Source organism: Zosterops lateralis (assembly GCF_965231275.1).
Source record: "Zosterops lateralis genome assembly, chromosome: 7".
NCBI classification, from domain to species: Eukaryota; Metazoa; Chordata; class Aves; order Passeriformes; family Zosteropidae; genus Zosterops; species Zosterops lateralis.
In genome coordinates this window covers 38,439,564-38,466,328 of record NC_139767.1, presented here as the reverse complement: position 1 = coordinate 38,466,328, position 26,765 = coordinate 38,439,564, and the positions used below count along the sequence as shown (strand labels likewise).

At 39.3% G+C, this 26,765-nt stretch overlaps 2 protein-coding genes across 25 annotated transcripts in view; both read left to right on the top strand.

Moving 5' to 3' along the window:
- BAZ2B (bromodomain adjacent to zinc finger domain 2B) overlaps positions 1-12,866 on the top strand; it is a 100,590-nt gene extending 87,724 nt beyond the window's left edge. For 13 of the 20 annotated variants that reach the window (XM_083864675.1, XM_083864671.1, XM_083864666.1 and 10 more), the window contains 11 exons: positions 456-600; positions 1,921-2,585; positions 3,081-3,357; positions 3,527-3,682; positions 4,422-4,582; positions 5,489-5,799; positions 6,187-6,322; positions 8,089-8,235; positions 9,223-9,491; positions 10,103-10,246; positions 11,412-12,866. In XM_083864675.1, the coding sequence (XP_083720801.1) occupies positions 456-600; positions 1,921-2,585; positions 3,081-3,357; positions 3,527-3,682; positions 4,422-4,582; positions 5,489-5,799; positions 6,187-6,322; positions 8,089-8,235; positions 9,223-9,491; positions 10,103-10,246; positions 11,412-11,565 (2,565 nt within the window). In that variant the 3' untranslated portion in view covers positions 11,566-12,866. The remainder of the gene's footprint in view (positions 1-455; positions 601-1,920; positions 2,586-3,080; positions 3,358-3,526; positions 3,683-4,421; positions 4,583-5,488; positions 5,800-6,186; positions 6,323-8,088; positions 8,236-9,222; positions 9,492-10,102; positions 10,247-11,411) is intronic. The other 7 variants (XM_083864665.1, XM_083864664.1, XM_083864663.1 and 4 more) reach the window with 3 other exon arrangements.
- A 1,549-nt stretch (positions 12,867-14,415) lies between these two features.
- On the top strand, positions 14,416-26,716 carry WDSUB1 (WD repeat, sterile alpha motif and U-box domain containing 1). 5 transcript variants are annotated; one of them, XM_083865359.1, is made up of 12 exons: positions 14,416-14,498; positions 15,496-15,616; positions 17,240-17,654; positions 18,577-18,761; positions 19,808-19,900; positions 20,605-20,698; positions 20,956-20,989; positions 22,727-22,767; positions 22,852-22,958; positions 23,859-24,038; positions 25,107-25,241; positions 26,283-26,716. In XM_083865359.1, exons 3-12 carry the CDS (start codon positions 17,257-17,259, stop codon positions 26,435-26,437), a joined length of 1,422 nt encoding a protein of 473 aa, XP_083721485.1. In that variant the 5' UTR covers positions 14,416-14,498; positions 15,496-15,616; positions 17,240-17,256; the 3' UTR covers positions 26,438-26,716. The 5 variants fall into 5 exon arrangements, with proteins under 5 accessions (XP_083721485.1, XP_083721483.1, XP_083721484.1 ...); XM_083865357.1 differs by lacking the exon at positions 14,416-14,498 and adding an exon at positions 14,530-14,576; XM_083865358.1 differs by lacking the exon at positions 14,416-14,498 and adding an exon at positions 14,725-14,765.
- Positions 26,717-26,765: the final 49 nt, after the last annotated feature.

Here is a 26,765-nt window from a genome sequence, read left to right as displayed (position 1 = left end):
ATGAACGGTTAAAATATCTCACTAATCTCCCATCAGCAGTTGCACTATCATCTGTCTTCAGGGCTCTGTTTACCATTTGCTGATGCTGTGTAGTTGTCAGGATTTCAGCTGTTCTTGTGCAGTGAAATCTTTGTTTGATCCACTGCTTTTTAAGAGTCAGGGATAAAAAGACAAGGTGCACCATTGCAATGTGTTCTTGGAGGAAAACTGATAAACCTAGGCTGAGCCAGGGAATGATGTAATTGATTTTTTTAAAGGAAGCCTTGTAAGTAAAATCAAGACAGTGATTGTGAGTAGAATATCACAACACACAGACACACCACTATCCTGAATATCTGAGAGGACCTCCTTGTCTGACCCTTGAACTACTGTTTAGTCTGGCAGCCAGATGTTTATTGTAATCATGAGATTTTTTCCCCCCCACTGATTTATAATGCTCTCCCTTCTTTAAATAGCAACAAAGCCAGTACAGAAAGAAGTTATTTGAAGCTTCACACTGTTTGCGTTCAATGATGTTTGGTCAGGACCGTTACAGGCGCCGGTACTGGATCCTGCCCCAGTGTGGTGGTATTTTTGTAGAAGGCATGGAAAGTGGTGAAGGTAAGAGCCATAAAGGAGAGGCACACAGGGCCAAGACACGCTCCCCATCCCTGGAGAGACTGGCTTTGTGCAGCAGGGTCTTTGCCCTCAGTCAGATGACCTCAGGCTGCTGTCAGTAGAGCTCTCCACTCTTGTGGCTCTCTGATATCTCTGGTGGTGAAAGATCAGGTAAAACCTTTCAAAACGAAGATTAGTATTTTGGAACTTTTCAGTTGTTAAATTGATGATGCCTGAATTGTTTGTATCTTGATAGAGACCATAACTGTGAAGACATTTTGAAGTTTTAATGGGGGAGATGTACTTTTCATTGTAGAAATTACAGTTTTTCAGGAGCAAGTAAATATTTGTGGATGTGCCTGCCATGAACTGTAAGCCATGTGTTTATTTGTAACTGCACTATTTGATGAACTTAAGGTGTTAGATTTTCTACCTCCTTCCCCTTACACTAACAGTTCTCTATTTAAAAGCATTTTATACTTTTAAAGACTTTTTGTCTGAGTTGGCAGTCAGTATAAGGGAAGAAGAAAAATGGTTAAGAAAGAATAGTAATGCAAAGAAGAGAAAAAAATGTATTTTCCTTTTGTAAAAGGTAGATCTTCAGATCTTTTGCACCTCCTATGTTTGAAGAAACTTACTTTTTTTTAATCAGCTTCTGGTTGCTGTACTTTAAATTGCTTAGATATTAGCTGCCTGTTTGGTTGTATAGAGAGTTCCAATCATGCTGGGTGGCTCTTGAAAGAGTATTAAACTTCACAGTTAATATTGCTGCACAGTCAAAGTTGTTAATGATTTGTATTGAAAGAAGTAAAATGTTTAATGTTATTTCAGTATTTGGGGAATATTTGATATTGTAACAGGAATTTTGGTCTTCCCTTTTATAGCTGGCTGTGTGTTTAATGAAACGATCAGTTGCAAAAATAAACTTAGGCCTGTAAACATTGCATTCCCTTGATATCACCAGAGGGGCTTCTCAATGAGGCATGCAGAGTCCTGGCAAAAATTTGTCCCTGTCAGAGACTTGGCGCTGGCAAACTGCTTCAGATGTGTGAATCCGGTAACTTGTTAGCCATGTTGAAGTGATTTTTCCTAGAGGTGTTTAGTAGTGTTTCAGTCTGTATGCCTAGAAACTTGTTTCCTTCTGCAAAGTGTGCTGTAAAGTGAGAAGGGATTTCATTGACCATATCAATAACAGCAAAGACATGGGAATCTACCACGTGTTGAGCCAAAAATGATGTAATTTTTAATTCCAACTATGGTTATAAAAACTTCATAAAATAGTTGATCTGTTACAGGTAATCTGTGCTTCTCACACCTTTTTAGGTCTAGAAGAAATTGCAAAAGAAAGAGAGAAGTTAAAAAAGGAAGAAAGTATGCATATCAAAGAAGAAGAATTTGAAACAGAAGAAAAATTACATTGCTTAGCTACAACTCACTGTGAGCAAAAGGAAAATCTGAAAGAAAAGGACAGCACTAACCTGTTTCTACAAAAGCCTGGGTCATTTTCAAAATTAAGCAAACTGTTAGAAGTAGCAAAAATGCCTCCTGAGTCTGACACCATGTCCCCAAAACCCAATGGCAGTGCAGCAAATGGCTGCACATTATCTTACCCAAGTAACTCAAAAAGTTCTCTCTGCAGTCTGCAGCCCCCTGCATCACAAAGCTCCATCGAGAAGTCTGATTCTAATAATCTTTTCAGTCCTAATGCCAGTGGGACAGGAAAGTTCTACAGTTCTCCATTAATTCCAAATGATCAGTTGTTAAAGACTCTTACTGAGAAGAGCAGGCAGTGGTTCAGCCTGTTACCACGGGTGCCCTGTGACGACACCTCGATGACACACGTGGACACACCGGCCACCCCAGCCCTGCTCACTCCCCAGTCACACCCACCATCAAAGTCACCGTCTCCCGTCCCATCTCCTCTTCTGGGCTCAACCTCTGCACAGAGTCCCATGGGATTAAGTCCTTTTGCATTGTCACCGCTGCAGGTAAATAAATTAATTTTTGAAGAGCTTGAATTTGCAGGATGTCTGTTTATGCAAATTATTTCACAGGCATGTGATCATTATATCTGCATTTCTTTATTTTTTTTCTGGTTCTAAATGTTAGTAACTAAATACAGAAGTTTTATAATACTAGATTGTGATGTTTCAAGTAAGACAATGTATGATATTTTGTACTTTTATTTCAGTAATTAATTTGGCCTTTAGGGTGTTGGCTACTGGTATTAAATGAAAAGCAAGTAAATACAAACTAGTTTTTGGAAGTGTGACACACCAAACCCTACCTTTAGAAACTATTGTTTCTTAGCATTAACTGGGCCCTAATAAGAACTATTACATGCCAGTGTTATATTAGTTTTTCTGAAACAAATTGAAGTACTGAGTAAAGGCTTTCTTTGTGTTTTGATTATTGTTTGACAAATAGCATCCTAATCATAGTTCAGGTTTCTTGGTTATAGTAATGGTAGTTGTGCTCTGTAGCAGATGAAGACAGGACTACCTATAATGGGACTTCAGTTTTGTGGATGGCCTACAGGAGTTCTTACTTCAAATGTTCCATTTCCATCTCCTTTACCTGCCCTCGGATCAGGGCTGGGATTATCAGAAGTCAATGGTAACTCATTCTTGGCATCTAGTGCTCCTGCAAGTAAAAGTGAATCACCAGCACTACAAGCTGAAAAAATAGCTTCTGCCCCTTCTACAGCAGCTGAAGTAGCCAAGCCTGTAGATTATCCTAACCCAAAGCCTATACCAGAAGGTAAGTGTAATGCTACACTAAGATGATAATTTCTGCAGTGCCTCTATCATGTTACTATTTTTTTTTAATAATTTGCCTATTGATTTTTTTAAATGATTGTCTAATTTGATTATGTGTGATCACATTTAAAAAGCACCTGCAAAATGTTTATATGCTTGTCTTGATTTAGAAATGCAGTATGGGTGGTGGAGGATTACTGATCCAGAGGACCTAAAATCTTTGCTTAAAGTGCTCCATCTCAGGGGAATAAGAGAAAAGGCCTTACAAAAGCAAATACAGAAACACATGGATTATATCACTCTGGCCTGCATCAAAAACAAGGATGGTATGTAGTTGGTATTTATGTTACGCGTGGTGTTGGGGTACCAGACAACTAGAAGTCTTTGGGATATGTTTAGCAGAAGACTTGAAGTAATGGTTGGAGAAAAAAGGTAATGGTCTCCTTATCTGTAGTTGCCTTTGTTGCAGTCGTGACACGAAGGAAGGACACTCACCCATCAGGTTGAGAAGTGAGAAAAGAAGGGCCTTTATTTTGGGAAATTTAACTTACATAGTTTTTGGGATTTAGTCAAGGATCGAGGGACAAGAGGAGCACTCCTCTGACCCTAGTGATCAAACCAGCAGTCTATTACAGAGAGGAGTGCAAAACCAATTTATTTTGTTTATGTTAAAATCGTGAGAATTTCGATACAAAAATGTAAACAATCAGAAGGCTGAAATCAAAACAACAGCCTTTTCACCAGTCTTGTTCTGTAAAGTTACTGGAGTAGAGAACTGCCATTTAATATAAATAGTTCTAGTGTACAAGTAACCTTCTTAAGCTCTGGTAACTTTCTGAAGCACTTTCCATCTCTGTAACACTAGGCCTCTCCTTCCCCTTCTTGCCTTGAAATTGCAAGTTTGAAAGCATACAGAATTTGTTGTGCATATTGGGTATTTTAAGAATAGTATACTTTTACAGCAGTCCTTCAGCATTTGACTGGAGTGATGGGTAAATCAGCTTGAATTTACCATTGCAGTTTTAATGCTAATTAAAATAATAAAAATGTGATTCTCAAATACAGTTGCAATTATTGATATCAATGAAAATGAAGATAACCAGGTAACTCGGGATGTTGTGGAAAACTGGTCAGTAGAAGAACAAGCTATGGAGATGGATCTTGCTATTCTTCAGCAGGTGGAAGATCTGGAGAGGAGAGTTGCATCAGCTAGTTTACAAGTTAAGGTAAAACCAACTTTCAATAAAATGTCTCTTTAAATTAAATGGTAAGAATTTAAAGTGGATAGCAGTCTTTGTGTATTGGTAAGTGCCTTCTTATTCCACCCTAATTGCCCACAAATGAAACAAATACACTGTACAGTATCATAGAGATTTCGTGTTTGAAACATTTTATTGCAGTTCAGTCTTCATCTGAAGATTCTCAGAATGGCAGTTCCTGGAGAGTGTTCTCGTACAGTGCAGTTCTGGGTACATTTTGTTAACCTTCTCTGAATGCAAAGATGGTATTTCCTATAGACTGCTTAACTCCAGGGGGGCTTGCCACTCTTCTGCCTGCTTTGTGTGATTGTTGCTGGTAATGCTTTTAGAAAGGCCTACAAATGCATCAGAATAATTTACTTGAGTATTGTAGAGCCATGGAGAACATGCAATGGTTATGAGTGTGTGATAGAGTTAAGAATTCTCTGGATTTTGGGATTTTTCCACGGTGGGTATAAGGTTATCAAATTGTGTATGTTTAGTTATAGTACAGGTGCAGTGTTTGGGATATAGTTTTTGGCTTGAGATGGATGTTACTTTCTTGTGTCCTGATACTGCTTCCTGAGCCTGCTGAACAGGTAGACCAGTTCCTGATGTTTGGACCAATAGAACAGGATACTTCACAAAAGGATAAGAATTGCAGACTGTTGCAGAACGGTCCCTTCAGAAAGTCTGGTAATGCTTGTATTTCTTGATTAATTATTTTAGTTCTCTGGATATTTTGGAAAATGTCTCTACAGATGGATTACAAGTAACCAAGATCTACTGGAAACACCGCTTCAATGACTTAGTTTGATTCCATAAAACAGTTCCTCTGTTTACACACTGAGTTAACAGCAACCAATAAATGCCCAAACCTTTCTATTGACATAGGGTTGGCTGTGTCCTGAACCTGCATCAGAGAGAGACGACTTGGTATATCGTGAACATAAGTCAATTACTAGATTGCACAAGAAGCACGATGGAGATAGTGCTGGAGGCGGAGAAGGCAGTGCCAGCTCTCTAGAGCGGAGGAGTGACAACCCTCTAGATATAGCTGTAACCAGGCTCGCTGACTTGGAGCGGAACATAGAGCGAAGGTATCTGAAGAGCCCCTTAAGTACCACCATTCAGATCAAACTGGATAATGTGGGCACAGTTACTGTCCCTGCTCCTGCACCATCTATTAGTGGTGATGGTGACGGGTAGGTTATTGAGATTAACTTGAAAAATTATTGTGCTTCTTTGCTAATTGGAGCCTATTTTCTTATTGCCTGTTATCTATGTACTTTCTTGTATGTCTGTGATCCATATGGATCATGTTATTCTGCATGGTGCTTTGTAAAGATTTTTTTTTGTTACGTTTGTTAATAATCTTGCAAAGTTATCTTACATTTAACTGGTTGTGACTAAGCTTTGAGGCACGTAGCCACAGTCTGTGCACTACATGAAATTTAGTTGCTTAAACCTTATACTTATTGGCTGTGTACGTTTTGTCATTGCTTGGCTTTCAGTGTGATAATGATTGTCCCACATTTAAACATGAGCAAACACGGGTGTGACCTACTTAATTTGCCTGTATTTTAATGCAGAACTGAAGAGGATATTGCTCCAGGGCTAAAGGTGTGGAGAAGGGCACTGTCAGAAGCACGCAGCGCTGCCCAGGTAGCTCTGTGCATTCAGCAGTTACAGAAATCAATAGCATGGGAAAAATCTATTATGAAAGTTGTAAGTATCTAAACTGTTTTTGCTATATCTTTTTTTCCAACTTCAGGCATTTAAGTTTAATAATGCATTTCTTATTACTTCATATAAAACCTCACACAGTTAAACTGCACTTTGTGCAGAGATGAATAAGCCTAATGGAAAAGATTGTCCCTTGCGTCCCAAATTCAAGATCCCAAACTTGCTAAGATAGGAAGCTCTTGTAAATGGTTACAATATTTAACATGGTAATTATTCTTTGATGATGACATTGAGGTAAAAGTCATCTTGCTCCATCTGATGAAAGATACTCTTTCTAATGGAGTGTTTCTAACCTCACCTGTGGCACAAGTTTTACAGAGGTTCAACATCACATATCCTTCATTAAGGATTTTATTTTTCAGAAAGTTGAGATGTTTCAAATATGTGGCTTTTTTTTGCATGCAGAGTTCTCACAACTGAACATACAAATTAGGCCAGTGTGTGAGGAGACGAGCTGAAATACCTGTTTTCTTGTACACTCAGCAAGTCAATCTCTGTCAACTACATACACAAAAAAAAAGCACACAAAGGGGATATGTCAAAATTTGCATGGACCTCTGAATTTTTAAAATCTTGAAAACAAAACTTATTATTACAGCAGTACTGACTGTGATATGATCAAGTATGACCAGTGTTTTGTAGAGGGTGGCAAAAGTGATTCTTCCATTTCTGATCCTTTTCCTAATTTTTAAATTTCTGTCAGTCCTATACAGATTATAATCACATCTAGACAATTAAAGGTTGATTTAAGTAAAAGCTGTAATGTCAGGCTGTACTTTTGAGTTTATATAGCTGTTAGTTTTAAGCAGTATCTTTAGGGCAAAAAGCTTATAAATTTGGTAGGAGCATCTGAAAAGGCATTAGAACATTTCAAGGTTAAGTAATTTATTATTTAGAAAAAAATGTATTGCTCTCAACTTGGTTTAAATATTCTCTGCATTTAATTCCAACACAGTTGGTTAGAGCAGGGTGCTCGTAACACCAAGGTCACGGATTCAATCCCTGTGTGGGCCATTCACTTCAGAGGTGAATTCAATGATCCTCATGGGTTCCCTTCCAACTCAGAATATTCTGTGATACCAGTAAACATATGTATTTGGTGAAAATATCTAGAGATTTTTTAAGTTCCTGAAAAAGATGTCTAGAAATAAAGGATTAGCAAAATCACACAATGTACATAAGAAAATTGACTGTCCTTTAGATATTTTTAAGTTACTGTGGATTTTAAGAAGTGCTGGGATCATTTGTTTTGCTTTACTGAATTTGTTCATTGTGGCCCTTGGGTAAGATCCTTGCTGATTATTATGTGGAAATACTCTTGTAAAATACAAGTTTTCTTTATTAAATAGCAACGTATATATACAGTATGGGCAAAAATGAAGAGAAAATTTCTGAGATAGTACATTTGGGCCAAGAGATATATATACCTGATAGATGTACCTTCACTTCTCACAGACATTAGTGAATTACAAGAAGTGCTCATCTTTTTTTGTGCTTTAGGGATGCCTGTCTTATAGTAAATGAATTGCTTTTCCAGCATGTTCCCCAAATATAGCCTGTAAATTAGTTCCTTACATATATGCTCTCTATATTCTTCTGTGGATATGATCATTAGCAGATTCTGACTGAAGTAAAATGAAAGTATTTTAAAGAGTGAATGTGTGTTTGATGGGGAAGGGTAATTTAGGTACCATTTATGTGTTTCAAATTTTGAAAATTGAATTAAACCCATTTCTCATGAATTACAGTACTGCCAAATTTGTCGAAAGGGAGATAACGAAGAACTGCTGCTCCTTTGTGATGGTTGTGATAAAGGCTGTCACACCTACTGCCACAGACCCAAGATCAGCACCATCCCAGATGGGGACTGGTTCTGTCCTGCCTGCATAGCAAAGGTAACCTGTCACTGTTAGGGACACGAAAGAGCCACACACTCACCGTCAGGCTGAAGTGAGGAAAGAAGGGCAAGTTTATTATGATTTGGGGTTTAAATAGGATTTGGAATTTGATCAAGGATTGGAGGACAGGAGGAACAACAACTCTCTGACCCCCGTGGTCAACTCAGGAGTCCATCGCAGAGAGGAATGAAAACAATCTACTTTGTTTTGAGAAATAGAAGTTATGTAAGCAAGATCATCAGAAGGCTGAAAATCAGGGCGACAGTAACCCTTGTGTCAGGATAAAGGGACTGGAGCAAGTGACTGGTTTGTTATATGTGATAGAGTTACAGGTCTACCAGTGCTTTTTTCAGTGAAAACAATGGTCTGTATGTTTTATGGGGAGCTCCTATTAAATGACGAGGTTAGTAGTTTTATTTAACTTGTATTTTAGTGACAGTAAAGGCTACAATTTTATTTGCTCTAAACTGTGAGTTTTTTAATGTAAGTAGGCACAGAATTTTCATGCTAATTCAATACCATAATTTCTAATTTCTGTTTTAAAATCTGTTCAGTATTTGTTTTCAAATTTCATCATTAAGTGTTGTAAGACCAATGTCTCTGGTTCTGTTTTAAAAGAAAAAGCAGAGAAAAAAACTTAGTGAAATTTTTTTGTATGTTTATATCAGACATTTAGTAATGGATTAATGTTTGTCTAAAATTATGCCAACTTGGTTGTTGGGAGGTACTGTTTTACTAATTTGAATGTCAGCTGCTTTTGTATTGTCACAATTTGAGAATCTAGGTCATGAGTACCAAGAAATTCTGCAGCTTTATTTGCCTTCAGAGAAGAGCAAAAAGTGAATAATCTCTAATATTAAATATTTGTTTTGTATTTAACTTGTTTTGGTGCTTCTGTTTCTGATCTTCATTGCTGTCTGTCAGTGATCACACAGGTTTCTGTAATTTCTAGGTTATTACTTATTTCAGTTCTTTCTATTGTAGGCAAGTGGTCAAACTCTAAAGATAAAAAAGCTTCAAATGAAAGGTAAAAAAAGTAATGAACAAAAGAGAAGCAGGAAATTAGCAGGAGAAACAGAGGATGAGGACTCTGCAACTACAAGCGTTGCCTTAAAAAGAGGAAAAACAGACCCTAAAAAAAGAAAAATGGATGAAAATGTTTGTGTAAGCCAGTTAAAGCAAGAAAATTGCACTGCTGTTAAGAAACCTAAGAGAGATGGAGACTCCAACTCCAAGGACCTGGCTATATGCAGGTAAGGTGTCAGATGCTAAATTTAGGGCTAAGTCTTGTTGAAACAAGTAGTACTTGATCTTTTTTTCTCTCTGTTCTGGGGAACAGGAATGCTATTCTGTGTGAAATGTATGTGTATATACACGTGTGTCTGCTGGGAGGAGCGAAGCCCAGCCCCAGCCCCACGGCACCGGCGCCTTTCCCGGGGGTATCAAAGACAGTCTCCGCTGTGTCCGAAGGGACACCACAAACCATCTGCTCTGCTGGCCTTGCTGCTCAGTGAAAAGAGACAGTTTTAGCCTTGTCATGGTCTTGGAAAGTCAGGTTTGGCAGCTGGTTTGCAAATGGTTTACATTGAGGATCAAAGTTGCAGAACCATGTTTTCTTTTGGAACGTTGATCATTAGAGTTTCATCTCACATAGGTTGCCTGGAGAGAACTTATTGCTATTTTAGTTACTCACTTGTCTGTCTCAATGTATGTTATTCTCAGCCTGGCAAAGGGTGCAGAATGAAGTGCTTTCCTTTTGTAAAGTCAATAGTTTGGCAGGTCATAGGGAATTCATGTAATAGCGAAAACACTGTGAATGTATGTACAGTTAAAAAACACTGACTCGAAACCTTATTTTATTCAGCATGATTCTCTCAGAATTGGAAACTCATGAAGATGCCTGGCCTTTCCTACTTCCTGTAAACTTGAAACTTGTTCCTGGTTATAAGAAAGTTATTAAAAAACCTATGGACTTTTCTACCATTAGAGACAAACTAAGTAGTGGACAGTAAGTAAACCTATTGTAAATTTCACTTTACATTTTAAAAATATTAAACACTGAAATACAGTAAATTTTTAAATTAGCTAAACTATTAACTGTTGTTCTGCTCTGACACATCTGTGATTACTTCTACAGTCAAAATAAGAATTCTTAATTGTATGCTTTTATCTTTGCCGTGTCCAAGCGAAATAGTATGCTGGATGGGAGAATGTGTGGAACCAGCAGAAAAAGAGTAAAACTGCCAGGTCAAATGCACCAAAACAATCAACAGAAAGGCTTTTTTTCCTCATCTTTTTTTGATGGAGACTTGTTAGTGTTATTGCATGTCAGTGAACCAAGCGTGTAGGTTTTAAGCTGCTGGAGTCCCTGTAGATGATGTGGCTGTGGAGTGAATTTCCAGCTCTGTTGTGGGTAACTCTCCTGTAATGGTGGTTAATCATTTTTTAGTCCTGCAATTAGACTGCACAGATGCTTAGAAGACCACACTACATGCCTCTGTGTACCTTCCCTCCCTGTTAATATTCCCGTGCTCTAATGAATCTGTGAAAATGGACCCTCTGCAGTCTGTCAGCTCCACACGGAGCAACTTTCCTAGGATAGCACAAGGAGCTTTTTAACCTCTTCAGGCTCTTTCTCCCATGAATATGAGATTTAAACGCTCCCCATGTGCTCATATCAGTAGACTTGTAAGTTTTATTCTTGTTTTTAAATATTCCTATGAATATTAGCACACTCTCTGGGCTGTTCAGGATAATAAAAAGAATTAGCAAAGACATTGTCACAGGATTATCTGGACAGCCTTTTTTTAAATGCATTTGTACGTCATTTAGATAAATTCATCTCTATTCAACATTTGGAAAGGACCCTGAGCCCAAGAATAGATGCATAAATGGAAAATAACCATAACATTTTAACTAGAAAGCTGCTGAAGAGAAGGAAGAATTAGTTTTCTAAAAGTTTGTTTTCCAGTACAGGCATGAAATTCTACCTTACAAACTTATGAGGAAAATAACAAAACAGTGATTAGAGTGCGTTTCCATTCACTGATGTTCATTTTCTTGTTAGAAATTCTAATTTAAATTCTGACTTAAGTGTTTTCTCATGTAGTTGAAATATTTTTCCCCTTTGATTCTCTGTGTTCCAAAAATCCTTCACTTTTTTCTTCTTTCAGGTACCCTAATCTTGAAGCATTTTCGCTGGATGTCAGGCTTGTTTTTGACAACTGTGAAACTTTCAATGAAGATGATTCTGACATAGGTAGGGCCGGCCACAACATGAGGAAGTATTTTGAAAAAAAATGGACAGAGATTTTCAAAGTGAGCTGAAGCTTCTAGAACACTTTTCTTTCTTTTCTTTTCTTTTTTTCCATTAAATGAGGACTGATAAGACCAGCAATGTGAACTATATTTACATGGAAGTGCAAGGCACATACGCAACTAATTTTTTCCTTTGAAATATCACAGAGTTGTGATATTAGTTTAAAGGCTTCACTCCTACAGCAACCATGGCCCCTTGGTTATTGGTTTGTGTGTTTTAACAAACTAATTTAGGTAGAACAGGGAAGCACACCCAAAAAATTTCAAAGAAAGGGGTGTTATAGTGCAATAGCAATTTATCAAAACGCACTGAATATTCAACCACCAGAGCTCTACTTGGGGAAATGGTTCTCTTTTCCCTTTCAATAAATATCTATTTTTCATTTTTTTTACTTTGTAGTTTATTTTTTAGTGAATGTATTTAATTTTATGAATTATTTATGATTATACAGCATTCAGAATCTTCGTTTTCTATGAAAAGGAAGAACTAGAAAATTGCTTTAAATGTTGAAAATACAACAAGGAATGTTTTAAAATATAAAACAAAGCCAAGTAAAACTGTTTACACTGATGTGCTGTGAAGGCACTAAAATTAAACTTTACTGTAGAGTTACAATTACATTTATATATATGTTGCTGCATCACTTGTGTAGTTAAATTGTATTTCAAGACAGTGAAGAAAAATTGAGACATGTATATACTGTTCATTATTGTTTATATTAAGTCTTGTTTTAAATATGTATGATGTGTACATATTGTTTGCAGACATTATTGTTTATGCCTTAGGAGGATGGTAGCATTTTATTTTAGTCTTAAGGTAATTATAGCTCTATGGCTTGTACAGTAATTATCCTCTACCAACACTGTGGAGTCTCCTTAATCTTGGTAGTGCCTGCCTTTAAAACAGGGTGTAGGGGATATTAGTTTTCCATTTTTCTATTTTGTTATATAATTTCAAGTCCCCAAGGCCTCAAATTCAAGTATAATCATTTGTATCCATGTGGAAGAAAATTGTGACGATTTCCTACGCACACAGTATTTTTTCATAGAAACATTTCCCTCCATTTGCCTTGCCACAGAATAACAAAAGACATTTGTAACCACTGTGTTTTATCTACTGTGTGTTGTGGTGGCCTGTTGGGGCAGATAGATCAGAATTTTTTTTTGTACTAATGTAAGAGTACTTGAAGTTTTATTTAAAAGAAATGTTGTGGAAAGGTAGCATTCTTTTTCTTTTCCTTTTTTAGGAGTGTTATTTTTCACTAGTATGTGTGGCACAGATACAATAAAAGACTGTTTTGCAAACCAGATTTTCTTGGCAATTTTAATACTTCAGGTCCTGTGTATACAGGGTTTTTTTTTTGTTTGGGGTATTTTTTAGATAATATCTTAGGAGTCTTGCATTTAATATTCAGTTCTCTTTATGATGCATCTCATTCTCCTGGGCTTTTAATGGTAGGTCATAAGGAAGCAATTGCTGAGCAGTCAGAGCAGTTCCCTGCTGTAAATAACAGAGGCTGATCACTGTCCTTGGGGACATGAACCTGCTCATGCCTGGTCATGTTTCTGAAAACCACTGTCCCTGTAAGGTTTTGTCTCCTTTTTGGCCTGTAGAAGGGCATTAATCATAACCCTTGCTCTGACTGAAGAAAACACAGGAATTACAAGCAGATATTGTTGAACTGCAGTACCTGTAGTTCTCTCACAAAATAACGTTGGGAGGGTGTTGGTTTATGCTTGTAAACTAAGTCTGCCATGTTTGAGTCTTAGTGCCTATTTCTTAATGAAAGTTTCCATTGCTCTCCCCAGAATATCTTGTTCAGTAATATTTTCCTTTATTCCAAAGTCCTGTTATACTAATCTGTTATTACTTTGAATAAAAAAAAAATCACATTTGGGTGTCAGTCTTGCCTGCTGATGGAGCTCCCGCTCTGACTGCTCCACGCCTTTCCTCTTCATGACCCTTCTGAGGACACTCAGTTAAGAGGTTTGCTGGCATGTACCAGAGACGTGAAGATTAATCACTGTTTTGAATTTATTATGGTAAGCTTGTAAGAAGGTGTTATAAATATGCTTAGATAATTGAGAATCTAGTTCTTCAGTGATTTTTTTTTTCCAGGTTCTGTAGTGGTTAATGCCTTATCTACAGTACTAGAACTGCTAGTTTTCTGAAATGTCAGACAGATTACCAGTTACACTACATACAATATCTATAATGCAAGTTGCATTTTTTTCAGCTTGTATCCCAGTTCAACTGAACAGCTGGGAAGGTGGCAACAGCTGCTATTAGTGATGACAGTGAGACAAGCATCATCTCTCTCTAACTTGACATGGTCAGTGTATTGCTTTCCTTGCTAACAGTCAGTGTCTTCATTACTTCTGCAGTAAAATTAAATTTACAGGAAATATTATATTTGAATGGGAAGCTTGAGTCATGCATATACCCTCATGTTGCCATAGAAAAGAGCAGGGATTCCTCTTTGCTGATTTTCTCTCCTGTTGATGTTTGTATGTTTTCTTAAGAGGAAAAGTTTTCCAGTGTGCTCTCATCCTTTCTGAACAAAGTGTTACGCCAGTTTTAGTTTAGAGAATTTATTCTGAAACTTTTAAATTTACTATTTTCTAAGTACTGTAATGGCACTCAATGAAGAGTGTTTTGGTTGAGTGTGAGTTCTCTTTTGTCTGTCATCTCTTTGAAAAAAATGGAATCATAAAAAAGCAGCTGAAAATGCTTAGCTTTAAAAGGAGGTCTAAAGCCTTCTTTTTATTAATAATGGCTTTCACCTGGGGTTCAGAACAATCAAAGGCCAGGCTTCAGCTGTGGAGTGTGCAATCAATTAACGAACAGGGCCTGGGATGGGCCAGACTGAACACGGGAGACCCATCGTTTAGCGGATGCCTCCTGGGCAGTGGCTCCGAGAGGGACTTTGTCCTCAAAACAGGTAGGTGCCGGCTAAACCGTTTATTAATATTAAGCATGAGTTGCTGAGCGTGTATGCGGAGGGGGAGAGGGCGATGGTGTAAGTTACTGTGGGCTGCTGGGCCCGGGGGAGCGCTCTGTGCTGGGACTGCCCTTGGCTCTGCCCGGGGCCGGCGGTCACTGTGCGGGGCGGGCCGGTCACGGTGCAGGCCGGTCACGGTGCGGGGCGGGCACGGTGTAGGCCGGGCACGGTGCGGGGCGGGCACGGTGTAGGCCGGTCACCGGGCGGGTCTCGGCGCTGCCCGTTCGGACATGGCAGTGCGCCGATCTGAGGGCACGGCAGTGGCCCCGAGCATCCGGCCGCCTCGGCACCGCCCGCACCCACGCGGAGTTCGTGCCAAGGCGGCCACAGCGCCGGGGCTGCTGGGCGGCTCCGGGCCGGGGCTGAGGGCGCTGAGGGCTGAAGGCCGCACGATCCGCGCCCGAGCGCCGAGAGCGGGAAACGCACCCCCGGCTCCCCCCGCGCCCGGCGCCGAGTGGGTCGGCCCGGGCCGCACCATGGCGGGAGGGCGGGGGAGCGCTGCGCCTGCGCAGCTCCGCGGGCCGGCCGGGGCGGAGGCGCCGCCTGAGGAACGCGGGAGGTGCGGGGGGGTCCCCTCAGGGCGGGTCGGGGTCCCCCTCAGGGCCAGGCTCCCCTCAGGGCCGGGGCAGGATGCTGGTTACCCAATATCTGCCCCTGGCGGTCGGGGTGGCTCCCGGCCGCGCCGCCTGCGCCATGGGCTGGGTGTGGGTGCGGCTGCGCTGCGGGAAAGAGCAACAGGGAAAGGGCCGCCAGCTGTGTCGATAATTGCTGTAGCTCTTTCTGTGGACAGGTGCTGCTGGTTTGTGTGTTATGATAAAAAACACGTAATTGCCAGAGAAGATGATGCTGTGGTGCTGAACATCTCTCTGGTGACAATGCTTCTGCTGCTCCTCACTCCTTCAGTCGATTTATTGATGCTGAAACCTCCTCTTCTTAGGTTTGCTTTCCTGCAGTGGGCTTCTGAAAGTCTCCTGACAGCCAGAACAAGGTGCCTTTTTCAGCTCATCTTTCCAGATGTCAAGTTTGTCTGACTCTTCAGTTTCTCCTAGTTGAAGAAAGTATGTTTATTTTCTTTCTGCAGCTATGTTATTGATACTTCTTCATCTGTTTAATGGTTTTAAAGAGAGTAGTAGTAAAACAGCATCCTGAAGCTAAAATAGGTGGTATTCAATGGTCTGGTCGTTAAATCAGTGTGCCATACACTGTCTGAAGAGAACAAGTATTTTGCTCTTTCACACGCATCTCTGTGTCTGTGTGTATATGTACACACTCTGTGTGTGTGTGTGTGCATTTATACATACCTGTGTGTCCACGGGCACACAGACGTGTGTGTGTATGTTTCTATGTTAAAAAAAAAAGTATGAGTATACATGGTTCACAAATGTATGAGTTTGTAGATGCCTCAGCACTGAAATTATTCAGAATGAAGCACTCATCTAAAACAGCAGATTATTATTTAAGTTAACTCAATATAAAAAGCATTACTAGGTTTCTTATTATAAACAGCTGTAGGCACTTCATTTTGGCTCTGTGCTTCCTTATTCTCAGGAAACTTGTCTGTGATCTGCAGCATGGGGAGTAACTGGTTGGAATGTACCTCTTCGGGGGATTTCCCAGACCTCAGCAGTGTAAATCACTTGTCTGATACAATTTAAACTGGTTCCAGCAGTTTTAAGTCCCGGGAAAAAGTGTGTGAAGTTCACACATTGTCTTTTGTTGTTCTATGTGTAGCAGCAAAGGCAATTTCTGGAGAGGTTCCAATTCTGATCACCCAATTATTATTCACATTTTGACTTAAATGTTTTAGTCAGTCTGGTCAAACCTTGGATTGGCAATATACGTGGTATTGCACTGATGTTTTGCCATCACTACTGTCACTGTCTGTGAAAGTAAGCAGAAGGGAGCTCTGGGACAAATTCAAACGCAAAAGAAGAGGTTGCAGCAAGCACAGCTGGCCTGGGAGGTATAGAGAGATGGTTTGAGCAGTCAGAGATTAGGTTGGGAAGGCTAAAGTCCTGATGGAATTAGATCCAGCCAGGGATGTCAGGGGCATCAAGAAAAGCTTCTGTAGGTGTGTTGGTGATAAAAGGAAAGTTAGGAAAAATGTGGGCCCTCTCTGGAAGGAAGCAAAGAGACCTGGCTACCCAAGACATGGGGAAGGCTGAGGTACTTTATGTCTTGGTCTTCACTGGAAAGTGCTCCAACCACACGCTACAGAAAGGCTGGAGAGGGTGTTTTTACAAGGGCACACAGTATTAGAAAGGGGGATGGATTTAAACTGAGAGTAGGTTTAGATTAGAGATCAGGAAGAAATTCTTGGTAGTGAGGGTGATGGAGCCCTGGCACAGGGTGCCCAGAGGAGCTGTGGCTGCCCCTGGATCCCTGGAAGCATTCAAGGCCAGGCTGGATGGGGCTGGGAGCAATCCGGGATAGCAGAAGGTGTCCCTGCCCATGGCAGGGGGTGAAACTGATGAGCTTTAATGTCCCTTCGAACCCAGACTAGTCTGTGATATTATGATCTGTGCTTAAACAAATATTATGGTCTGTGCTAGGTGGAAAACCTGCCTTTGCAAATAAGTTTTTCTTTCGTTTTTTTTCTATCAGAGTTTGTCTCCCTAAGGTAGTATGTTTCATTTATGCAACAGGAAAATTAAGTCTTAACCGTTAAATTTTTTTTTCAGATTTTTCTTTTTTCAAAATGGCGACACTAATTCGCACTTTAGCAGATCACAGCGATGATGTCACCTGCTGCGCCTTCTCATCATCGCGCTTGGCCACTTGTTCCTTGGACAAAACAATCCGCGTTTACTGTCTGAGCGACTTCTCGGAGCTGCCGTACTCGCCGCTGGCGGGGCACGCGTACGCCGTGCACTGCTGCTGCTTCTCGCCCTCGGGGCTGCTGCTGGCCTCGTGCTCCACGGACGGCACGGCCGCGCTCTGGGACAGCCGCGACGGCCGCCGCCTGGCCGTGCTGCCGCAGCCCGGGGCCAGCCCCGTGCGCGTCTGCCGCTTCTCCCCCGAGCCCGCCCGCCTGCTGGCCGGCGCCGCCGACGGCAGCCTGGTCCTCTGGAACGTGCAGGCCCTGAGGCTCTGCCGGTGGGTGACAGGTGCTTCTTGACAAATACCGTGTTTTGGAGTGAATATGGCTGAAGTGGTGTGCTATACTTGTAAACGACAGACTTACACCGCTGATGGATATCACAAAGAAATGGGGACAGAATTTAGATCACCAAAAGATTTATCAGTAGGACAGGGAGAAGTGCTGAGTAGCTTTTTGGTTTTTTAAGTTAAATGACGTGAACTTAAAAAGCTTTAAGTTTTACAAAGTTATCTTGTATCGAAATCCTGATTTTTTTAAAGTTTGTTTCATTGATTTTACATGAGGCCACGATGCATTGCAGAAATTTTCTTTGAAGGTCAGTTTTACTAAGTGCTTTGGCTGGCTTAGTTAAAATACAGAATTTCTTTTCCACATTGCTTTGTGTACAAGTTGTTCAAAATTAATCCCACATCATAAATCACAAAGTATTCTACTCGGCTATAGCTTATCATATGGGTGAGTGGGTGTTCTCGTTTGTCTCTAAAACCAGAAGAATTGTCAGTCTTCTTTCCCCTTGTTTGTGTATGTGTAAATCTGTGTTAATGATAGTTGTATATTTATCTTTGACTTTTAAAATGTATCCTGCCAGAGAGTTTTAACAGTGCATTGTGCCTTTTAAGTGTTAAATCATGCAAATTGTCTTTAGTTTGAAAATTATTTTATCACTCAGTTAAAATTATTGCCTTGGGCTTCCGTCTCATTTTTTTTGTCCTGCTGTCAAACAGCAGGTCTGGTCCCTGCTGCAGAGCTCATTTTGCTCTCTTTTCATAGTTGGTTTGAGTTTCTCCTTCCTTGGTTAGCAAGTTCCAATGTGCAAACCTTACAGGAGTTTGGCTTGTTGCATCAGAGTGCGTTTGAGAGGTCACTGTAGAATTTTCCCTACTCTAAATTCACATCCTGTGTACTCTTGCTTTTCAGATCTGGGAAAGTTAAAGATGGTTCTTTGATGGCTTGTGCATTTTCTCCCAATGGAAATTTCTTTGTCACTGGTTCATCAAGTGGTGATTTAACAATTTGGGATGAACAAATGAGATGCCTGTATAATGAAAAAGCACATGATCTTGGCGTTACCTGCTGTGACATTTCTTCACATCCAGTATCTGGTTAGTTATTCAACTCATCAGGGGAGGAACATTTTAGAGAAGAGATACTCTTATTTCTCCCTAGCTCTTGTTTTCATATTCTTTTTGCCATTTGTGCTCAAAATACAAATGACCTTGTGAAGAGATGGTGTTTTAGAATATTCTGAATATTCTTAAGTAAAGGTTGTGGTCAGGTTGATGGCAAGGAATGTACTAGGTCAACAAACAAAGTGATAACTTTGAGTAGCTAATTACCCTGTGGCAGACAAGGGTTTTAGAAGATGCAGTGCTTGATTACCATTCCCACTTGACTCTTTCATATTTTGGCTCCCAAGGAGCAGGACCGGATTAAAACGATGCAGAGAGCTTAAGCTAAATGCTTGAACTGTGGAATATGAACAGATGGGCTATTTTCCTGTACCTCCCTTTTTCATTTAGGGGAATCTGGGGGAGTAATGAGCCCAGAATCTCCTGTGTTCCAGTAAGATGTTCAGTAATCTTAGAACTGTGTTTTAGCATTTGACCACATAGTCATTTACTTGTAATGGAGGTTAGGAAATTGGGAAGGAGCCTCGTTGTCAGCTTTAGGAAGTAATGCAGCAACTTGACTTAACAACCTTGTGTGTATACTTTCGTGCCTTCCAGGTCTGCTATTGAGACAAAGTGATCTTCATCAACATATTTAGGCTTTTGTATTCAGAATACACAAGCTGCCCTTTCAAAGGCCCCAAAAGTCATAACTGAGCAGCCACTTGCATCTTCAAGTGCACAATGAGTATTGTTGCTGTGCACCAGCCTGTCTAAGGTGAGGTGCAGAGCAGGAAGAAAACAGGAGAGAAGCAGTGGGGGAGGAAGCTGAGGAAGAAGGATGTGAACATACACTTCAGAACAGAGAATTAGTGATTGAGAATACCAAATCAAACAAATGCGTGTCCACTGAAAGGTGTAGGATCTTTCTTGGTGACTGTTTTAGAACTTCTGCAATGATTTTTGTGCTGATGTAGTTTACTGATTTGCTGTTATTTTCAATGTTTCTGACTCCCATTTATATATTTTATTTTTATCAGATAGTGAAAATGGACTCAAATACTTCCAAATGGCTTCCTGTGGACAAGATAATCAGATCAAACTATGGCTTATTTTGTTTGCAGATTTTTTAGGTTTGTATAGAAATGTTTTTTGAATATACCATCCTAGGTCTTTAGTGACAATTTAAATCAAAAGACAGTTTTATACTACTGGATTCACAGCCAAACTACCTGCAAGTTGAAAGTTTTCTTTCAATTATTAGCTGGAGAACAGCTAAGGCATTCAGCACTTTGTGATGCTGCGCCATGTAGATTTTATTTAGCAATTTATTTATCAACAAGTATTGAAAGTAAAGATTTTCTAAAAATTCTACTGTGGCCTTTCAACAGGTTGATAGGTTAAAACCTCTTAATCTGCCTGGCCAGGGAGAGGTTTGTTTACATGTTTCTGCATATCCTGGGCCTTGAATAAGAGCTGGAGAAAAGCATGTTGGCTCCTGCAAAATCTGCAAAATAGAGTCTAGGTAAATTGCCAAAAATATCTTCAGTGGGCACTTTTTTGTCATCTTGTTTATATAAAAGTATGTAAGGATTAATATTGTGTGTCCAGATACATATTTAATTATCTAAAACCTTTTGAGACATGCTAAAAACTACAAAGTGAGTAAGTTACAGATATTAAAAGGGGAAGAGATCTGTGATCTTTTTATCCCCTTTTTTGTAAACAGTATGTCACAGAGTCACATCTTTGGTGGAGCTTTGGGCTTCTTAAAGCACATTGTGTTATACCTTGTCAAATATGGCCATATGTAATAATTTACTTTTTGTATTTTTAGGTGTTCAGTTAAAATATAAATGCACACTGAATGGGCACTCTGCCCCAGTTCTGGCTTGTGCATTTTCGTGTGATGGACAGATGATAGTCTCGGGGTAAGCAGCACCTTGCTGAAATGTCTGACTGTCCAGGCTCACTGTTGTAAAAGAGGAAGTTCAGAAGAGTTGAAGATGTCTAAATATTTATTATCAATAATTAAGGAATAGTTCTGTGACCTCTAGAGCTGTTGAAGTGTCTTTACAGTCCTCTTGTAGGTGATTGAGTTTGAAATCTTGGGTTGTGGAAAAAGTTAATGAAACAGTTTCCTTTTCCTTCTCTGCATCATTTTAATGTCAGTATGTTTTATTTTAAGGTCTGTGGACAAGAGTGTCATAATCTATGAAACTGTAAGTATAGTATAATACAGGACCATTTGTTGGCGTGTTGTCTTTAAATATGAGCACTGCTTCTGCAGTGTTTTATCAATGAAAAAATATTAAAGAATACAAATGATACTAAGCCAAAATATTTACTGTGCATTTGAGGGTAGGAGGGGAAGGAGTCTACGGAAAAGTATCTCCTGAGAGTTGATCAGTCTTTCTCACTTTTTATTTACATTGTGAGGATTTGTCAGTTGATTTCTCTGCAGTAGGGTGTTACTCAATTAATCCCATACTTACAAGTATTTCAAGATTCATATTGAAGTGGAAGGATTTTTTTGTTACCCTGACTTTAGCTTAGTTTCCAAAGCAAGGAGAACTGTACCTTTTGACATAAAATCAGGAATGGTGATGACAGAAATTCTGTAGTTAGTTATATGTAAAGTGCACATAAAATAGAAGCATAATAAAGAATTCAAGAAAAATTTTATATTAAGTACAACGTCTTTAAAACATTGTTTAAGCATTTTCTATAATAACGTTGTTATATCCTTTGTGATTCACCTGTAAGTCATATATATACCTGTAGTACTTTATAGTATTAAAAATAATAATTTTGCTGAAAATGAAGGATGAGCAAATTTTAAACTACTTCAGCTTGCTCTGTATACACCTATCATATTGATACAATTTTTAAATTAGCATTAAAGTTTTTTACCAAAATCACTAATATTATACCTGCACAGTTTTGGGTCCAGTTATTTTAGTAGTTTGAAGTTTAGACAGGTGTGTAAGATGTCCTGTAGAGTCTGGGAACCTCAGAAAATTGAAAGATGAAGGAAGCCACAGTCTAAGTATTTCTTAATATTGTTCATCAGCTTTTGTGGCCTTAGGTTTTTATTAAATGGGACAGTAACTTCTAGTTGTGAATTTTTCCTTTGGAGATACTCAAAACCTGCTTGGACACCTGCTCTAGGTGATCCTGCTTTAGCAGAGGGTGGGACTATATGATCTCCAGAGGTCCCCAACCATCCTGTGATTCTGTGGGGAAATGTGGGGACAGTAAATCTTTGTGGGAGGGAGAAAGATTTCAACCTGTATTAGGGCACTTTGATCATGCTGGACAGTTCAAAATACTGGAGTGCTGACTGGAGTGATGAATTAGTGATTCAGAATAACTTTGCTCATCATCTTCCCAACCTGTCTGTACTTGTCAGAGAAATGCTATTTTTCATAGAAGGGAAAATCTTTCAATAATAAGTTAAAACTGCTAAAATTCAGGAATTTAGTTTTTTAGTAGTATTTAGTGGCCGAATAGAGACTAGGCCAGATAGGTGGGGTTAATTATTGGTCCAATTGAAAGATTATGGGTTGACCCCCACAATGACCCTTTTGGTCATTTCTAACACGAGATTTGTAGACGAAATGTCTTTATCTACACAACCAACCAGCCAATATGGATTTAATTCAGTGTTTCTGGCACTGTTCCCCTTGCATGTTCCATGCTGGCTGATTGTGCAGGGGAAAAGTGTTTCAGGGAATCAAATAGAAGCTTCAAGTAGGAAATTCGAGTTGCATTTCTGACTCTGCTGCTGATCAGCTTTGTCAAGGTTGTAGGTGATTGAGTTTGAAATCTAACTTCTCTGAAGGTAGCTTCTGTCACCTTTCAAGAAGCAATACTCCCTGTTTTAAAAGGAAGCATACAAGTGAAGAAACTTTTTTTTTATTCTTCTAAGATTTAAAATCACAAAAACTCTTTTACAGAGTACTGGCAAAACCCTTCATACTTTGTCTCAGCATAAGAGGTAAGAAATCAGCATGATTATTCTGTTTCCTAAATAAAAGAAATCCTTTCCTCATGAATTCTCAGACTTTTTTTTTATTTGTAGATATGTTACAACTTGTGCTTTTGCACCACACAGTCCCTTACTTGCCACAGGCTCAATGGATAAAACTGTGCACATATGGCAGCTTGACCTTAAGCAACCCTGTGCAGGTCAGTGTGTGAAGTATTTGTAATCTGTTCTTTAAACTAAAACACCATCTGAAGATGCAAAAATCCCGCGTTCTTACCTGCACTTAATGTGTAACATTAGGATTGTGTGCATATGCTTAGAAGAGGTATTCTCTTTCTGTTATTTTATGAAGAAAAACATACTAGATGTATCTTAATTTTATTAATTTGCTTTATCTGTTTTTTGGTACCTGCAACTGCCTATTCTCTGGACAGCATTTAAGAAATGAATATTTTTGCCAAAGTGCTGAAAGACTTCTTGGACACCCATAATTAGTGACAAATTGAAAATACACTAATTGCAAGCGTAATTGTCAATTAGAAATGCACCTTACCAGTCATTATAGGTGAAAAACTAATTCTACAAATTACATTAGTGCCATTAATATAAGATAATTAATGGTACAAATTACACCAGCACCTAAAATTTGTAGAACAAAGGTACATATTGTCTTTGTTCAAAGCACAACAGTAAGTTTGGATTTTGGTGTGCCTTCTTAGCAAGTACAAGACGATTCCAGTGTCTTCTAACGCTTTTCTGGTTGTTTGTTCAATTCAAATTTGACAGAAGTGTAGGCATCTAAGAGATTAAATTCCTTTAAACTTTGAAAATTGATAGGTAAGAGCTAAACCCAAATTACTGCCCTCCCAAAAGCACGTCTAATAAGCATTTCTTTTATTAGATGAAGACTATATAGTACTGAGAACACTTAAAAACAGGGTCTATTAATGGCATTGTTTCTTTGAACTGAGAATTTCATTGTTGGTTGCTTTTTGGGGGGTTATGGTGAGGTCTTTTTGTGGGGGAGGGGGGAAGATGTTGCTTGTTTTTAATTTTTTTGTTTGTTTGTTTGGTGTTTTAACTCCTTTTCATTTTCAAAGGAGATACTGTAAAAAATGAATCAAAGGTGGCTGTTGAGGACTGGTCAGAGGATGATGTCTCAGCCTGGCTCTGTGCACAGGATTTATCAGACTTTGTTGAACTTTTCAAAATGAATAATATTGATGGCAAGGAACTACTGAATCTTACTAAGGAAAGTCTTGCTAATGAATTAAAAATTGGTAAGGGTATTGAAATCCAAATAGTTTTTAACCTCTAGAGTACTTTGAAATGTTGTAATGAAAGCATGTTACGAGTTCCATACATGTTTTTTTTTTTTTCTCCCTTGAAATGCCTTTTTAATTTCATTTCCAGGGCTGTTAAAAACTCCTAATGTTACATTGTCCACAGTATTCTTTTTTTGTATGTGTGTGTTTGCTCATACCTGGAGACATACAATGCACTTCTACTAATGGTGCTCTTAAATGGTCTTACCTGATTTTGTTTCTATTTTCCTTGTTCTGTCTTGTATTAAGCTGTGGAAAAGGAGTTTCAGCTTTTCTCTATAATTCATGTTTCTCAGATTGGTAAATAAATAGGGTGGTCTATCGTTTTTCCTATTAGTCTGCAGAAGTGCCATGTTTAGAATTGCTTGTTAGGCAACTGATGCTAATGAGATTTTACTTCACATTATGGATCATTCAAACTGAAAAGAAAGTGTTATTTAACTTGTGCATAATATATTTTGGTGCTTTGCAAGCAGAGATAGATACATGAAACCTCTAGAAGTTTTTCACAGTCTTTGCAGTTTGGAGGACATCAGTTTTAAAAACCACAGGCTGAGGCAGCTTTCAGTTGTACCTTTTTGTAGGCCCCAGGCAGCAGTGCTGTGCAGGTGCAGAGTGAGAGGTGGGTAAGAGCAGCTGTGTCAGATGCCAGCGTGAAGGGAAATGCAGCCAGTGCCTGTGCACAGCTCTGCCTGCCCAGGGGCTTGTCCAAGGGCCACCCCAGCAGTGTCCAGGTGTGGCTGCAGGGCAGGGCCACTTGCACTGTGGGAGTGAGTGCACAGCCACCAGGCCACTGCTCTGCCATGGCTCTGCTGCACTTGCACTGGTTTTACTGATTGTTTTCATTACTGTCCCAGCAGGAGAGAGAGAGCCTGTGGCAGAGCTGACTGGGGCAGGAGCCAGGGCTGGCTGCAGGCTTTTGGTTTAGGGGGTGGTGAGATGGAACACAGCTGCTATTTCAAGACCTGACTTCTTTGCCTTACCTGCCTGTGCTGTCCACTTCATGCACAAATAATTTTTCAGAGTCTCTAGGCCTGCGCAGTAAAGTTCTCCAGAAAATTGAAGAACTGAGGATGACAATGACCTCGGTTTCTGTTCCTGATGAGTTCCTATGTCCTATAACAAGAGAGCTTATGAATGATCCTGTCATTGCCACAGGTAAGTCTTTACATGACCTGAATTAAAATTAATAACTTAAGGGTAAAAATAGGGCCATTTCTGTGTTCCCACACCTATCCTATCATCAGCCTAGAAAGATACACTATTCTAAATAGTTGTGGCAACAAACCAGAATTTTAATTAACGTTTAATTTGCTGAATTACAGCTCTGATATGAAGAAAATACTGTATCAAGCAACTTCTTCCTTTTTTTAATGACTCCCTTTATATAGGGCACTTAGTTAAAAGTTTGTACAGAATGAGACTCCTTTAAATGCAGCAAGCTCTTGGAACTGTGATATGCCAGCAGCATAAGATGTAGTTAAAACATTTTGTGAAGAACTAGTGTTTAGTAGTTCTGTTATTGTGGGGAGAGGGAAGGAGGAGCATACAAGCATCAGATGATCAGTATAATTTTTTTGTTGCCCTGTGAACAGTGACTAACTTCATCCAGTTCTGAGGTATTAGGGCAGACTTCTGAGAATTAAAAAGGGCCAAAATATAAAAATATTTCCTAACTGCTGGAGTGATGGTGGATTTATTCAATAAGGAGTAATGAGCCAAGAGTGTAGCTCTGTGTTATAGGAGGGCAGAGAGCCCGGGTTTGTATTGCAGCACAGATACTCCTGGGTGACTGACAGCTGGGGCCTGATTTCTGTTCTTTAAGGATCAGCTGGTTCAGCTCCCAGCTCTGAGAGCCAGAGTCCTGAACCTGGCCAGTGATGACAGCTCTGTTCAGCAGAGCAGCAGGCTTTAGCTTGTTAGGCAACTGATGCTAATGAGATTTTACTTCACATTATGGATCATTCAAACTGAAAAGAAAGTGTTATTTAACTTGTGCATAATATATTTTGGTGCTTTGCAAGCAGAGATAGATACATGAAACGAGACAGAACTGTTTATACCCACAGTAAAGATTTCACATACAGTGTACAGATTCTAGATTTCAATTTTCCTGTTTGGATATATTTCCTTACTTCCCTTAACTGCACAGTGCCCAAGCCTCTGAAATACGAGCTTTTGTTGATGGTTTCTTTGCAGATGGGTATTCCTACGAAAGGGAAGCAATGGAAAACTGGATCAGCAATAGACGATCTAGTCCCATGACAAACCTTCCTCTCCACTCTCTTATGCTCACACCAAACAGGACACTAAAAATGGCCATTAGTCGCTGGCTAGAGACTCAGAAGAAATAGTTAAACCACTTAATTTTGAATTTGTTTGTTAAAATCAATTGAAATTTTATGCAGCTGAAGGAATTAATGGTATCAGTAACAAATGGAAAGAAAAAGTTGTGTTTATCTTCTGATCTGTGGCTGGTTCAACCTTCACTGGTGGAAACTCCTAGAAAAACTTTTAAGTTCATGGTAGTTCTATTTTGTGATATTTCTGTTTAAGAATCACTTATTCAAACCTAGTTTTTCAAATAAAATTTTTACTACATTTATGAGTTTTGAGTCTTCATCTTGCCAAGTAATCTTTCAGAAGGTAAGAAATAGCAAAATATAGAATCTGTATTTCTTT

What these genes read in the sequence shown, in the direction of transcription:
- WDSUB1 (XM_083865359.1), top strand. Translation starts at nt 17,257, where the DNA reads ATGGCGACACTAATTCGCACTTTAGCAGATCACAGCGATGATGTCACC. An exon ending in GGACAGATGATAGTCTCGGG is followed by an intron (nt 20,699 to 20,955) that starts GTAAGCAGCACC and finishes TTTTATTTTAAG; the next exon opens with GTCTGTGGACAAGAGTGTCA. An exon ending in TGCTAATGAATTAAAAATTG is followed by an intron (nt 24,039 to 25,106) that starts GTAAGGGTATTG and finishes ATAATTTTTCAG; the next exon opens with AGTCTCTAGGCCTGCGCAGT.